General features: G+C 38.5%; 1 protein-coding gene across 1 annotated transcript in view; it reads right to left on the minus strand.

Moving 5' to 3' along the window:
- Positions 1–221: 221 nt before the first annotated feature.
- The window catches only part of KLHL14 (kelch like family member 14), a 111,900-nt gene continuing 95,107 nt past the window's right edge, over positions 222–17,014 (minus strand). Inside the window, exons 5-8 of the mRNA XM_040264810.1 lie at positions 7,801–7,991; positions 7,561–7,719; positions 4,268–4,425; positions 222–2,344 (exon numbers count right to left, since the gene is read on the minus strand). Coding sequence (XP_040120744.1) covers positions 2,204–2,344; positions 4,268–4,425; positions 7,561–7,719; positions 7,801–7,991 — 649 coding nt within the window. The 3' untranslated portion in view covers positions 222–2,203. The remainder of the gene's footprint in view (positions 2,345–4,267; positions 4,426–7,560; positions 7,720–7,800; positions 7,992–17,014) is intronic.

The following is a 17,014-nucleotide window of genomic DNA, read 5'->3' on the forward strand; positions in this document are numbered from 1 at the left end:
AGATTCAGTTCATGATTTATAACTCACAACACTTTTTCTGAAACATTCTGTAGTTTTTAGCATTAATGCTACATACATATATGTAGGGCCAGGAAGCTAAATAAATTGATAAAGTGTATCTGCAGAATAAAAATATTTATGCATTTACAAATTACAAACCCTCAAATAACTTAGTGTATGGATTTATACACATGCTTTATAAGTCAGAATATGAGAGACAGTTGAATTAGTACATAAAGTTTTTATTTAAAGTTTTCCCCTTCCAAGCAAGCTTCATTTACACATTCTAATACTGTACAAAATTTACATTCTCTGTGATTTATTTATTTATTCACTCTTCACTTTCTAATAGTTTACGCCTTTCTGAAATACAGAAAGCTTTACTTATAGTTCTCATAAATGCTTTTATTTATTTTGGCTAGAAATAAAAAATAAATGAAGAACAAGTCCAAGGAAAGCAAATACCCTTGTATAAACTGACTTTCGGAAGAGATGGGAACTATTGACGATAAAAGGTCTTGAAGGAGACTTTGTATTCTTCATGACATCGGCTGGGAATTTTATCACAAAGAACTGTAACCTTTCTTTCTATGTATTCATATGTGATCAAGGAAAAAGAAATGAAAAGCTGATTCCACTGGATATATATATTTATATATATATATTTTTACAACGGATCCTTTGGATCTGAACATACAAATAAATACAAAAACAACAAGGATTGCACTTTACTGTAGAAATGGCATTGGATTCCAGTACACCCATCCATCTTAACATGCTCCACAGTGAAACCTTGTCACCAGGGCAATTTTAATCAGTGGCTTCCCTATGTGGTTATTTTTGAACAACATACTTGTTGAGGGATTTGAAAACATCTCTTGGTGATTCACAAAATATTTTAGACTTTGATTTGTTCCTAATTGTTGTTGTGGCAGCTCTGAAGAGCTTGAAAATCAAATCCACGTTTCTGCTAGTTTTTTCCCTATTGTAGGTCACACTGATACTGTCTCATGCTTTTCTGACCTTCTGCTCCTAAATTCCTTGTGCTTCTCAAGACAGCTAGTGATGGCTTGCTTCACTGAGCCCAGACATCTCTGGTGACAACAAAGAAATGTAATGAGTTGAGGGGAAGGAGGGTTTATCAGGTGCTTTTCTAGAGCCACACCTAGAGTTTTTTCTAGAGCCGAAGGTGTGGAAGAGGGAGAGCTATTGTTTGAGGAGCTACAGTTTGCTTGTTAGGCTCTTTGCGATCCCATGGACTGCAGCCTGCCAGGCCCCTCTGTCCACGGAATTCCCCAGGCAAGAATACTGGAGTGGGTTGCCATGCCCTCCTCCAGGGGATCGTCCCAACCCAGGGACTGAACTCATGTTGCTTAAGCCTCCTGCATTGGTAGGCGGGTTCTTTACTACTAGTACCACCTGGGAGGCCCTGTTCGCTCCTTATATGCTGCCCCAAATGAGAAAGCCTCAGCCACTATAAAATGAATAGTGCATTTTGTTTTAATCTTTTGGATAAAACTGAGGACACAGAATTTATGATTCTGGCTAGCCTGGAACCAACAGGGCAGAAAGAAGTTGCCACAAGAGCCAATATCTTTTTCTTCTCCATTCCCACGAGGTGCTGTAAGGGGCAGAAGGTATATAAAATGAAGTTCTATGGAAACAAAAACATTCCTCTTCAGTCTTACATGATTTTCTATAACTGTGTTGCCTATGGAATCTGTGAAGCTGCCACAGGTTAGGAATATAGAATCAGTGGCCATTTCTGTAATGTAGTATGAGTGTTTGGGTGGGTCAAATTTGGAATCATTCATGAACACAATATCCCCAAAACTTCAAAATAGGTCACATGCAGGTAAACGACAACGCACAATACTGATCTCAGGTCTCTCGGGGGCACTCTTCTGTATTTTCTTTTTCCTGTTGAAAGTTGAGATCCATGTGGGGGGATTTTGTAAAGCCGAGACAAGTTAAAACCAGTCTGAAATGGAAGAGTCTGTCACCGCAGGAAGTTTGATGTGATCCGAGTTACAGACAGAGTTTCCGTTCAAGAACAGGTCTTTTCCTTTTGTAGCTTCTTGTAAATCATCAGACACTAAAGTGGGTTTCGGCAGATGTACCATTAGAATGCATTGTTCTGGCTACAATAGGGCTGTCACTTGTCACTGCTTCCTAGAATGTGTCATTCTGGGGTTCCCTGGTGTTATTTGTTGTAAGGTACGCAGGCGGGCAGGATAACTGTTGCACAGGCTGGCCCTGCCAGCGGTTCTGCCACATCTCCTTCGAGTTCTGTCCAGCTGCCTTTTTCTGGACAATAGCATATTGTGGATGACTTGTAGGCTCCCTGGAACGGAGAGCAGAGAGCCTTAGGGAAGGCTGTTCAGAGAAGTGCCATGGCAACCTTATTTATCACATCTACATTGGGATGGTTTACAAATCCTTTATGATAATTTAGCCCATGTTGGAAATTATCCTTCTGGTTTAAGTTTTAAAAAAGGAAAATTTATCTTAAATATTCTATGATAACTTATCCCAAGTTGGAAATTATCCTTGTTTAAATTAAAAAAAGAAGTAATTATCTTAAATATTCAAATACTTGAAGCAAATTGGATTTTAGATTATCATCTCACTTTTCCATTTTTTATCTTACTACAATAAAGAATCAGAGACAGAGGGTTCAAAACCAGTTTAAAATAAACTGGAAATGAAGGTTTGTCAGCTTCTGCACATGTTGATTTATTTGTTTTCAAGGGGCCACGTGAGAAATAAAAAAATGTCTTTGATCTTCTTTCCTTTGTCAACCTCAGCGGCTATTGCTTGTATATTTCCCTTTCTTAACCAAAGCAGCCTTGTTTTTTACCATAGGCAAAGAAAAAACCCAAAAATCCTAACCAACATAATCATTTTCTGGTTCCAAACACACATACGTTTGCAGCTAGCAATGTATGCCAGCAAATAAGGACGTAGATGAATATCTAGTGATATATGTCAACACAGTTTGCTTCCACAAGACTATAACTTTTTAAGGCTCTTCAAAACTTTAAATAACAATCTTGTTGGATGCAAAAGAAATGAGGCCAATTAATATTATTAAAACCCCAAATTAATCTTATAAAACCAACAGATATATATATAGGAAAATACAGTCATCATTTCAAAAGTGGCTGTGTAGACCATTAGACTTATGTGTCTTCTGATATGTCATTTGAATTACATAGCCCCCCTCCTGTATATTATTGTTATTAATAAAATAAATTTAAAAAAAATTTTTTTTAAAGCTGAACTCAGGTCCTAACTGATAACAGTCTATAGGAACTATGGAGACAGGAGACTGTTTTTAAATGTCAACACAACGAAATCATTCGCCAGTACCAGAATGTTGGATATTCTATAAGATAACTGACCTTGCTGTTTCAACAAGTCAACGATATGGGACAGAACGAGGGGCGGGTGTAATTCTCCAGATCGTGGGGGATGTATGAGATATAATAGCAAAATATCAGTGAGGCCTTTTGAATCCTCATTTGAACATGTCAATTTGAAAAGCAGCATTTTTTTTCCAGATCAATGGGATAAACTTGAAAATGGATAGGATATAAAGGAATTACTGTTGATTTTATTGGGTGTAATAATGATAGTGTGTTTATATAAACAAGTGTTTTTTTAAAAGAAATACTGGAGCATTTAGGTTGAAATAATATGTCTAGAATTTGCTTCAAACTGCTTCAACCAAATATTTTTAGGAGGAGGAGGGATAAAGTATTGCAAAGCACTGATTGTCGAAGTTGGATGGTGCACCAATGAGGGCCCACTGAGCTCTCAGTTTTTGTGTATGTTTGGAAATTTTTATGGTAAAGAGGGGGGCAAAGTGGAAAGCAATGGCAAATTACATAATCCTAAATAGAATTTGTGGATAACTGAACAATTATTTTCCATTTTCTATGCTTTGCCAGTCAGAAACTTTTCAGACTCCCCTATACAGATTTAACAGACATCTGTAAAACCACTTCAGCCCGACTTTTAGCTGGAAAGCATGAGGATGGGAGAGAAGCAGGGACCTACTGCATTTTGTGATACAATTGACCAGATAGCAAGCCAGCTCTACAGCAACCACACTGATTCTATTTTACTGCTTAAAGTAATTTACTGTGTGCATATAAACATGATACTCTTAAAAGGTATTTGTGTGGGTGGTAACACATTTGGAGGGACATGAAAAGTAAGCACAAGGGAAAAGGAGGAGGAGGAGGTAAATGCAGACACATACCATACTCCAGCTGTAGCCTCCCACCAGGTAAATGCTGTCATCGAGCACTGCACAGCCAGGACCACTGCGACCCTCTAAAATGGGTGTCTGGAGAATATTCCACTGGTCACCTTTAGGGTCATAGCATTCCACCAGCATTACATCGAGATGGGAGAAACCTAAGTGACATAGCAAAATGGAATAATCAAAGAATAAGCTCTTCGGATTCCAATTTAAGTCTAGGGCTTCTTTTAAAATAAATGACCAGAGCCAAGAAACAGACAGCTATACCTTTGAAGATGTATGTATAAATTTATGGGTGAAATCAGGAGTTGTCAGAAAGACCTAACAAGGAAACGAATAAAAAATCCTCCCAAACCCCAACCCTTGATGTTTTGGATTAATTTAAAGCAAAAATGCATGGCTAGATGTCATTGGCAAAGGTTGATTTACCTTGGAGTATCAGCAAAGATTTATTTAAATCTTATTAAAAAGCTTTAGCAATACGTGAACCGTGAAATTCCAGATGTTCAAGCTGGTTTTAGAAAAGGCAGAGGAACCAGAGATCAAATTGCAACATCCGCTAGATCATCAAAAAAGCAGAGTTCCAGAAAAACATCTATTTCTGCTTTATTGACTATGCCAAAGCCTTTGACTGTGTGGATCACAATAAACTGGAAAATTCTGAAAGAGATAGGAATATCAGACACCTGACCTGCCTCTTGAAAAACCTATATGCGGGTCAGGAAGCAACAGTTAGAACTGGACATGAAACAACAGACTGGTTCCAAATAGGAAAAGGAGTATGTCAAGGCTGCATATTGTCACTCTGCTTATTTAACTTATATTCAGAGTACATCATGAGAAACGCTGGGCTGGAGGAAACGCTGGGCTGGAGGAAACGCTGGGCTGTAGGAAACACTGGCTGGAATCAAGATTGCCGGGAGAAATATCAGTAACCTCAGATATGCAGATGACACCACCCTTATGGCAGAAAGTGAAGAAGAACTAAAGAGCCTCTTGATGAAGATGAAAGAGGAGAGTGAAAAAGTTGGCTTAAAGCTCAACATTCAGAAAATTAAGATCATGGCATCTGGTCCCATCACTTCATGGCAGATAGATGGGGAAACAGTGGAAACAGTGGCTGACTTTATTTTGGGGGGCTCCAAAATCACTGCAGATGGTGATTGCAGCCATGAAATTAAAAGATGCTTACTCCTTGGAAGAAAAGTTATGACCAACCTAGACAGCATATTGAAAAGCAGAGACATTACTTTGCCAACAAAGGTCTGTCTAGTCAAGGCTATGGTTTTTCCAGGGGTCATGTATGGATGTGAGAGTTGGACTATAAAGAAAGCTGAGGACCGAAGAATTGATGCTTTTGAACTGTGGTGTTGGAGAAGACTCTTGAGAGTCCCTTGGACTGCAAGGAGATCCAACCAGTCCATCCTAAAGGAAATCAGTCCTGAATATTCACTGGAAGGACTGATGCTGAAGCCAATAGTTTGGCCACCTGATTCGAAGAGCTGACTCATTTGAAAAGACCCTGATGCTGGGAAAGATTGAGGGCAGGAGGAGAAGGGGACAACAGAGGATTAGATGGTTGGATGGCATCACCGACTCAATGGACATGGGTTTGGGTGGGCTCCAGGAGTTGGTGATGGACAGGGAGGCCGGGCGTGCTGCGGTTCATGGGGTCGCACAGAGTCGGACGCAACTGAGCAACTGAACTGAACTGAAAAAGCTTTAAAATAGTAATAGTTAAAGCAAGCATTTTATAGACTGCTTATAATAATCTGGTTCTTTTCTAAGTGTTTTATATGAAGGAATTCATTTAATCCTCTCAACCACCCTATAGATATTTCTACATTATATTCATTTTATAGATGAGAAACTAAGGAACAGATGAAATTTTAAACTAAATAAGTCACATAGCCTGTAGCTAGGCTGAGATTTGAAACCAAATGAATAGGCTTCAAAAGTCACACTTTTACAGACTAAACTTTATTGCTTTTCTTATGTGAATATTCAATTCTCTCAAAATCTTTTACTTTTTTTGACAGTCTGATTATGTAAACACCTGTGATGATGTGCTTTAACTATTACAAACTTGAAAATACTTACTTAAAAGTGACACTTATCCAGTACTTATTACATTTAGGGGTAGATATGTATTGCTAAATAACAGAAAAAATGTGCATATCTAACCTGTGGTTTAAGGAGGGTATATGATTGGAAAATAAATGCATGAACAAAGGTGAAGTTGCTTAGTCATGTCCAACTCTTTGTGACCCTATTGAGTGTAGCCCACCAGGCTCCTCCGTCCATGGGATTTTCCAGGCAAGAGTACTGGAGTGGGTTGCCATTCCCGTCTCTAGGGGATCTTTCCGATCCAGGGATCGAACTCAGGTCTCCCACATTGCAGGCAAACTCTACCATCTGAACCACCGAGGAATCCCATATATGGGTATATGATTGGAAAATAAATGCATAGAATGGCCTTATGCACACCATGCCCAGATGGCCTGTATTTCATTTCATTCAGTTTCAAGAATCATGGAAGGTCAGAGCTGGAGGAGATTTTAGACACCAACTTGACCGGCTTCTTCATTTACAGATGAGAAAACTGAAGCTCAAAGTGATTCCACAATGTTCTCAATATCACAGCTCTCTTTGCTTTCCTGTAAAATTTAGTGTTACACACATGCACACAAACTATAAAAAACTTGCTGCCATATACACAATAAGGAGGGAAAAGAGCCATATATGGTTCTAAAAATACTATGTTACTTATTAAATAAGCAAATGGAAAGAAGTTGAGAATCATAGATGGTTTGATATTCAACTCTTCAAAGAAGTAATTCTAAATTTAGACATGAAATTCTGTTTTTTAAGAAAAATCACATTCATTTCTTTCTGCAGCTCTAAATTTAAAAAAAAAAGTTCTTTATGATGATTACAAAAACAGTTTTCTGGAAAAAATCCATTACTATAATTTGGTGATAAGGGATAATTTATTTTACTGAATTCATTGTTACAACCAATTGTTTGTGCTTTTCAGTTATTAATGCTCTTGTTTTTTATTTTCTGTAGACATCATTATTCATTTCTTTAATGTGTGTGGTAACTTCAAAATAATCCTATCTGCAGGGGAGCCAAAATAAGTGCTTGCCCAAGGGTACTGCTAATTTGCAAAGAGTAGATTTTATTTGGTCAACATGTTTTATACTTGGTTAACTATGATTATCTAACGAGAAACCCCCTTAGCAAGAAACATGAGATGCAAATGTTATTGTGATTTAAAAAAAGAGGACCTTTCAAATGATTTCCTCCAATTGCATATAAGCGATCATTCATTACAGCCAAAGTGTGGATAGCGCGTTTTGTGTTCATATCTTGTTTTCGAGCCCAGACATCCATGACGGGGTCATAGCAATATAGCCACGGGACATACTCTCCATTGTGTACACCCCCTGTGAATTAAACATAGACACACAAGTGAAGAAACTGCCTTGGAACTGAACTTTGTAGCAGAAAGTGGAGGAATGACTTGCCTGAAATGTATATTTTCCCATTGTGCACTGCTCCTGCATGAGCCGCCAGAGGCTGTGGCAAAGAAGACACGTAACGCCATTCATTTGTTTCCAGGTTATAACACTCCACGCTGGACAAGTAACCAGTTTCATTCCGTCCACCAATCACGTATAAATGTTTGTCCAACCGGCATGCATAGAAACTGGCTCTTCTACAATGGGAAAAAAAAAAAAAAACCCTCTGTAAATACAAAGTAGCCCGATCAGTCAGGGAAAGTGGGGGCATCCTGCTTCAGAAAAGGGTGCTGTGTGTGCTCACTCAGTCGTGTCTGACTCTTTGTGACCCTTTGGACTGTAGCCCACCAGGCTCCTCTGTCCATGGGATTCTCCAGGCCAGAATACTGGAATGGGTTGCCATGACCATCTCCAGGGGGTCTTTCTGACTCAGGGATAGAACCTTCATCTCCTGTGTCTTCTGCACTGCAGGCAGATTCGTTATCTGCGGAACCATCAGGGAAGCCCCAGAAAGGGTACAGAGCTTTGGACATTACACATAAGACTCCTTGCTAAATCAGAGACCTTGAACAGTAATTATCTGTAATGCCCATCCTGGTTAACATTATTGACACTAAAATCACAGTAGAGGAGAATTTACAACTCTTGGTTTCAGCTCTTTTTATCTTGCTTTTATACACTATTCAAGTGTTCACTAATGTTTGGGATATTTGGTACCTTGTAAAGATATCACAGCTCAGTAAGACAAAGTGAAAAATGAGGTAGATAATGTAACAATAATAAATTATCTTGACATTCACTTTCTTTATGGTCCTTCAAGGGTCATTGTTCCCAATTTATAAGAGAACTACATCATCAAAATTTTTCTTCAATTATCTTTTTTTTTCTTTTTTCCCCCAGTATGACTGCAAATAGAGAAACTTTTCAGACTGAATATAGTGTTGAAATTTTGCTCTTAGGAATTTCATCTGTGTAGCTTTTGATGTTTTTACAAAGCCATAGGATATTTTTAAATCTCTTTTCAAGAAAGACTATTTATTAAATTATCCTACCTTCCCTCAAAGGCAAAAGACATGCAAGTTGTATTGAGACAGGAAGGCCTTTCTGAGGGAGAATACAAGCTAGGAGTGAGAGATTGAGGACCTGAAATAGAGTTCTAGCAGAAGACATGGAAAGTGGGGATGCAAGATATAGTAAAGGAAGACGTAAAGCTTAACAACTAATAATATATAAGAGCTGAGGGAGAAAAGAAGTTGGAAGAAGACTCAAAAAGTTAGAGTTAGGATGACAAGGTTGCAATCTTAAGCAAGACTTTAATCTTTAGCTTCTTTTTTTCTCACTGATGCTACTGGGATAATATACTTCACAAGGATAACATGTGGGTCAATACTGGAAAAGAATAATTGTGAAGTGCCAAGCCCTTCAGAGGCTTTCCAGGTGGCTCAGTGGTAAAGAATCTGCCTACCAATGCAGGAAACTCAGGAGACTCAGGTGTGATCTCTGGGTCGGGAAGATCTCTTGGAGGAGGAAATGGCAAGCTGCTCCAGTATTCTTGCCTGGGAAATCTCATGAACAGAGGAGCCTGCAAGGTTATGCATGGGGTCACAAGGAGTTGGATACAACTGAGCATACATGCACAAGCCCCTCAGAGAACATAACTTATGTTTGATGAATTGTTGTTATAAAAATTTATAAAAATTATTTATAAAATTTTATAAAAATTGATGCCAAGACTCTTGGGCAAAGTCAGTAGCAAAATAAAGAATCCTAGAGGTTTTGAATCAGGTAAACTTATATTGTTTGAAGATTTTCCAAGCTGTGATTATAAAGTGTCAAGACCCCTGGGAAGCAGTAGATAGCATCTTGAACAGTTAGGACTCTGGAATCAGATTGCCTGGCCATATGACATACTGTAAAGTGCGTGTCATAGTGTCAACATTTCGTTCACTCTCATGAACTGTCAGTTGACATTGTCTGGATAAAAATTAAAAAAAAAATCAGCCATTGTGATGTTTGCATATAAACTTCTAATAGCGTTTTCAGTGATTCTAAATTCTTTAATTTTTAAACACAATTTAGTACCATATACATGCACACTTAGTCATGAGGTCATGTCAACTCTTTGTCACCCTATGAACTGTAGCTTGCCAGGCTATAGTTCATGGATTTTTCTGCCATTGCCTCCTCCAGGGGATCTTCCTAACCCAGGGATCAAATTCGCATCTCCTGTGTCTCCTGCATTGCAGGACGATTCTTTACCGCTGAGCCATCGGGGAAGCCCATATACATATGGCATATTTTATAGATGGTGATGTATTCAGTTTTTTTCCAGTTTTATTGAGGTGTAATTGACAAAACTATAATAAATATAAAGGGTACAGTGTGATGATTTGGTACATGCATACATTGTAAAATGACTTTCAAATTAATTAACACTTCTTCAGCTCACATATTAACCTCTATTTTTGTTTGGTGAGAACACTTAAGATCTACTCTCTTACCAAATTTCAAGTAAACAATAAGTATTATTAACTATAGTTATCATGCTGTAATTAGATCCTCAAAACTTACTCATCTTGCAATAGAAAGTTTGCATCCTTTCATCAATTTCTCCCTATTTCCCTCACCTCATCCCCTGGCAGCCACCATTTGAACCTCTATTTCTTTACCTCTGACTTTTAAAATACGAGTCTACATATAAATGATATACAGTATTTGTCTTTCTCAGTCTGGCTTACTTCACTTAGTGTAATCACCTTCAGTCTCATCTATGTTTGTCATGTAAATGGCAGAATTTCCTTCTTTTCTGTGGTAGAATAATATTCCAGTATATATACATGTGTGTGTGTAAGCTTCCCAGGTACCACAGGGGTAAAGAGTCTGCCTGCCAATGAAGGAGATGCAAGAGACATGGGTTTGATCCCTGGGTTGGGAAGATCCCCTGAAGGAGGAAATGGCAACCCACTGCGGTATTCTTGCCAGGAAAATTCCATGAACAGAGGAGCTTGCAGGGCTACAGTCCACGGGATCACAAAGAGTCGGACACGAGCACATACTTGCATATTTATATATACACCACATTTTCTTTATTTATCTGTCAACAGACAGTTTGTTTCCACATCTTGGCATTTGTGAGTAATGCTGCCATGAACATGGGAGTGCAGGTGTCTCTTTAAGATCTTGATTTTGGTTCCTTTGGATACACTGTATATGCAAAAATCGGATCGCTGGAATATAAAGTTCAGTTTTTCTGGATAGTTCTGGACTTGTTAGCATCATTGTTTATTTGAGAGTAGTATTTTGGCTATTTTTTTTCTATATTTTCTTGATGGTTTTGACATAAATGTGTGCTGTAGAAAACTCAAAAGATGATGAAGATAGCAATAATGGAAAAAGAGAGAATGTTATGAAGGAGAACGAAGAACAGGTGAGATAGATTTCACTAAATAAAGTTTGCTGCTAACTTGGGCCCATGTCTTCTGAGGGGTATGTGAAGCTCTGAAATTGTAAAAAAGTCTATTAAATAAAATTATATATATACATACATATATATATAGTGAATATGCACACACACACACACACACACATAATGCTTTTGTTTAGTTGTAAGTTATGTCTGACTCTTTGTGACCCCATGGACTGTAGCCCACCAGTCTCCTCTGTCCATGGTATTTCGCAGGCAACCATACTGGAGTGGGTTGCCATTTCCCTCTCCAATATACTATAAATATGTGTACATATATGTTGTGAATGTGCATTTTTTTGGAGGCATATGTTTGGAGAAAAAGATTTTGAGGGGAATTTTTAATCAGATTATTAAGGGAATTTAAAACCTAAAAATTTGAAATTTCTTGGTATAAGGACATAAAAACTCATCTAAACATAAAATTAGGTTTAAAAACAATAGCAAAATTAAGTGCACATAGGTAGACCCCTAGTTTCTTCCATTTCTCTAGCCAGATTTCAATTGCTCTCTTATTGACTATAATGGGTCAAGGTTGCTTTACTAGTGCTTTTACCTTCTCAAGTTAAACTATTTCATTGAAAAGACTGACATGTCTATGAAAATTTGTACTAAAGTAACAGTTATTTCTTTGCATCACTGACACAGGGTAGGTCAACATCCCTCTTCTGTATGATTCTATTACAAGTTTTGGGACCTCTGAAACAATTAAGTTACTAATTTTACTGATAAACCATCTTTAGTGGGCCAATTCCATAATTTGGACCATGTTAGTTACAATATACTCTATTCTAAGTTGTTCTTTGTATTATATGTACTATATTCTGGTCTAGAAGAGAAAAAATGCTAGTCATAACAAGCATGAAACTCTCTATTAAATTAAGTTTAGGTAATGGAGAATCGGAGAAAGATCTTCTGGCAGTGTCTGCAGTGTGAACTTCTTTTATCTTGTCTACAGTTTAATTTTCTCCCTCTTTCTGATCCTGCTCCCTCCCTCCTCTCTTCACCCGAGGGAGCCGTCAGAGCTCTTTCTATCCCCGACATTCCTAATGTGATGTTCCCTGTGTACTCCTAGCTTTATCCACACAGTGTCACTGTTAGGTTCTGAATGGGGAAAAAAAATCAGTAGGTTTCACCTCCTGATGAAAAGTGCATTTTTATGTAGAAATTTTAATAGCTAAGGTTCTGAGTCTCTGATTTATTCCCTTGCATGCCCAAAGTGAGAATTCATGAAATGCATTATAGAAGCACTGGGTAGTTAATGGTCTATCAGCAACTGTGAACATTTGCTTGAGGCTAAAATTTTACCACACCAGGTCTCTCCTGGGAATGCTTCCTGCCCCTCCTCCCCACATGAAGAGCACACCTGATTAGGCTACTTTATTTGGGGGCAAAAGGAAGCTTATTGGAGATTTTTTAATGGAATGACACTATCTGTATTTCAAGTTGTTTTTTTCTCCCTCCTCCACCTCTCCACCTCCTGTCCCAATGCTAGAGATGATATTCAGTGACTTGAGATAAGTTTAAAATGACTATTGATGCCCTCTACAAATATACTTTGAACCTGTGTATAGTACAGATTTCTACAAGCCCTTTCTGAAGCTTAAGGTGGTCAGTTCATATCCTCAAGAGTCATACTGAGAGGGCTTCCCCGGTGGCTCACTGGATAAAGAATCCATCTGCAGTGCAGAGGACATAGGAGATGTGGGTTTGATCCCTCAGTCGGGAAGATTTCCTGGAGTAGGCAGTGGCAACCCACTCCAATATTTTTGTCTGGAGAATCCCATGGACAGAGGAGCCTGGCGGGCTTTAGTCCATGGGGCTGCAGAGTCCGACATGAGTGAGCCACTAACACTTTCTTTCACTATCTCTGTTTCAACTTTTGATTTTTACCATCAGGTTAAAAATAACAGATTTTGTCAAACAGAATATTGTTTCTCATTATTTCTTGTAAGGCTGCTAGAAACAAAGTATTTAAATTTGGAAACTTCTTTGATGTACATGCTTCTTGCTTTTCACTTACTCTGTGAAACAAGCTTTGTTACTGGTGCTTCCCAAGTGGTTTTCCTCCCTCCCTCCCTCCCTCTATCCTTCCTTCTCTCCCCTCCCTCTCTTTTTTCTTTTTCTTTTTTGTTTCCTAGACTAGCTGCTGCTGCTGCTGCTGCTGCTAAGTCGCTTCTGTTGTGTCCGACTCTGTGCGACCCCATAGACGGCAGCCCACCAGGGTCCCCCGTCCCTGGGATTCTCCAGGTAATATTTCCATAAGAATAACACCTAAAATGTCTACTTTTTTGGGGAAAACATAATTGAAACCACCAAAGCATTTTTATTGATCCCATCGTTCATTTTTGCCCTCTTCTTATTGAAGAATCAACTCCTAAGTCGGAGACCAAAACAACTCTTGAGCTTTATTTACATTTATCTTTGTACTTTTTCTAACCCCTTCTGTCGGCAGCATCATAGGTAGGTAGCAGACATACAGTTCATGAGCTGACCTATGGTTGAGTAAGCCTGGAGGTCATGTACCCATTTCCTTGATGAACTGGGAGGGTGTGCTGCACTTTCACTATACTCTTTTGGAAGCTCTGATTAGGCAAGATATCTGAGGAATTTGCCCAGCCAGCTCTGTAAGAGTGGGTGACCCTAGAGGTGACTTTCAATGTGTTTCCATTATTCTTAATCAGTTTGGTAACTTCTCAGCATAGTAACAACTTCTCAGCAGTTTGGCAGCAGCTGAGGGTATGAGGGGGAATCCCAGGTGGCTCAGCAGTAAAGAACCCTCCTGCAATGTGGGAGATACAGGAGACACAGGTTCAACCCCTGGGTCGGGAAGATATCCTGGAGGAGAGCTTAGCAGCGCACTTCAGTATTCTTGCTGGGAAAATATCATGGACAGAGGAGCCTGGCGGGCTACAATCCATGGGGCCGCAAGGAGCCGGACACGACTGAAAGGCCTGAGGACCTGAACACAAGGGAAGGAGGGGGGTGAGGAACTTCCGGTGATTCATGGTCTATACAATGCAGAGCTAACTCAATTAACTATCTCAAGAAATCTCTTTTCTAATCTGAAGAGTATCTCATATATTTTCAATGTTTTTTTCCTTCTTTGTTTAATCACCAATTAAACCACATTGGTAGCTAACTGTACTTGCTTGGGTGAATGGAAGCTTGGCAATGACAGAAGAATTTCATTTTAAGTTATGGATTGCTGCCCAGGTCAACCAACCCATAGGAGATATGGAGCTAGAAGATTGACTGGGCATTTGCGAGATCTGCCTTTTCCCATTCAGCTCTGGAAGGAGCTCTTTATTTGGTCTATCGAGTTGATTGTTCGAAATCTAAAAAAAAACTTCTTTTACTAGGGACCTGACATGATATACCATAATGACTTGGAAAGAAACGTTAAACAGTCCATCCTGTCAACGGTGGCTGCCGGGCGCCGACAGACCATGGCAGGTCTTTTTATCAGGTCAATGAGCTGCTAAAAATTGTCTAAGTAGGACCCTGCCCTGATAGGCTATAGTGCCTCCGAGGAAGTCATTATAGAATACCAAGTAAACAATACACATTTAAAAAAATTACTAATTAGGTTTTGCAGCAATACTTCTCATCCTTAGGGGCTCTACAGTGAGATAATTGACCGCGACGTGAGTTATGCCTCCCAAACCCAAGGCATGAAGGTTAATTATTGTGGTGAATAGCCCCCAGCAAAGGAGACCGTGGTGATGAGATGCTGACATCTCAAACATGTTTTGATGTATATTTAATTTTTTAAATAAAACTTTTGGAATAGTTTGGATCAAAGGTTAAAGTGATGCAGCTAACAATAATAGCAACCAGAAAATAACTCCCAAAGGAGAGAAATTAGGTATGTTGGAGAAAGAAGCTTTCTCCAGGAAAGAGGCTCTTCTCTCAGGAAGCTTTTATATATACATGTATACACAACAGGAGGATTGAGAAATTTGTCAAGATATTAACTGAGCCAGAATAATCCCTTGAGGTACCTTTGAATTAGGCATTCCTCTCTGTGGTCCTTAGATTATATTGTGCCTTGAAAATGACTAAAATGTCATTTTCAGTGTATAACTTTTAGTCCCTTGAAAGAGACTTTCAATATCCTTATATGGAATGGGACATTAGATACTAAGTTTATAGCAGAGCTTCTTACTCTCTTTTGGCAGTAATGTACTTTTTTGAGTGAATGGTATGATCTGAAATTTTTTTTTACTTGGAATTCATGATTAAGGATTTAACTTGATCTCAGTGTAATCTGTGGTGCTGGAGAAGACTCCTGAGAGTCCCTTGGACTGCAAGATCAAGCCAGTCCATCCTAAAGGAAATCAATCCTGAATATTCATTGGAAGCACTGATGCTGAAGCTGAAACTCCAATACTTTGGCCACCTGATGCAAATAGCTGACTCACTGAAAAAGACTCTGATTCTGGGAAAGACTGAAGGCAAAAGGAGAAGCAGGTGGCAAAGGATGAGATGGTTAGATAGCATCATCGACTCAATGCGCATGAATCTGAGAAAATTCAGAGTGGAGATAGTGAAAGACAGAAGAACCGGGTGTGCTCCAGCCCATGGGGTTGCAAAGAGTTGAACATGACTTAGTGACAGAACAACAGTGTAATCTGATTTAATGTTTAAAAAAGGAGATGTTAAGGCTATGAAGGAATAAGAACAAAAATTATTTCTTAGTTCAATTGAGAAGAGAAAATAGGTTGCAGCTTATTGTTACTATTGTATCAGAAAATTTGCTCATGAGGATGTTGAGATATTATTTGAAAAGAACCAAGTATTCAAGATTTAGTATGTGAATTTGCATGTATATATTAAGACATGGCTTCCTGCGTAATAGTCAGGAGAACTGAATGTGTACAGACACAGTTGCCTTATTGTCCTTTGATGTTAGAAAACTTTGGTGAGATAAACACTGCATACATTAAAAATGAGAGGACACCTTGCAAAACTGACTTCTCATTAGATAGCAAATCACCTATTTTTAAATGTCTGATGGGGAGATGCTTGAGGAAGTAAACATTAGGAATTTGAGGTAGTAAGACTTGGAAACTTTAATATTGAAATACCTGCATCAAAATACAAACATTGTGAGAATGGTGTTCTATATTTCAGTGATAAGACTTGAATAAATTACAACTGAGAAGAGTGGAATAGCCATGAAATTGTAGCTCTGCTTGTCAAAAAAACTAGTGCAACATGGAAAAAGAAGACAAGCCATGGATGGGCATTATGCTAAGTGGGATAAGTCAGACACAGATAAATACCATATGATATCACGTATGTGTAGAATCCAAAAAATGCAACAGACTAGTGAATAAAAAAAAAAAAGCAGCAGACTCACAGATACAGAGAACAAACCAGTGGTTACCAATTGGCAGAGGGAAGTGGGAAGGGGCAAGATAGGGTACAGTATTAAGAAGTACAAATTAAGTATAAAATAAGTTACAAAGATCTATTATACAACACAGGGAACATAGCCAATATTTTAGAACTACAAATGGAGTGTAACCTTTAAAAATTGTGACTTTTTATATTATACACTTATATAATATTACACAGCAACTATACTTCAATAAAAAAGTAAACTTTAATGTGAAAAAAAAAACAAGGAAGACAAGTTATATGAATTCTTTCTTCCTACATTGGAACAAATACTTGACCTATTATTTTTCTCCATCGAGTTAATGAGGCAGTTAATCAAAGTTGGCCAGGCCAGGTTTTGTATTTTGCCTC

This window comes from Oryx dammah, unplaced genomic scaffold (assembly GCF_014754425.2).
Source record: "Oryx dammah isolate SB20612 unplaced genomic scaffold, SCBI_Odam_1.1 HiC_scaffold_22, whole genome shotgun sequence".
In the NCBI taxonomy this organism is placed as follows: Eukaryota; Metazoa; Chordata; class Mammalia; order Artiodactyla; family Bovidae; genus Oryx; species Oryx dammah.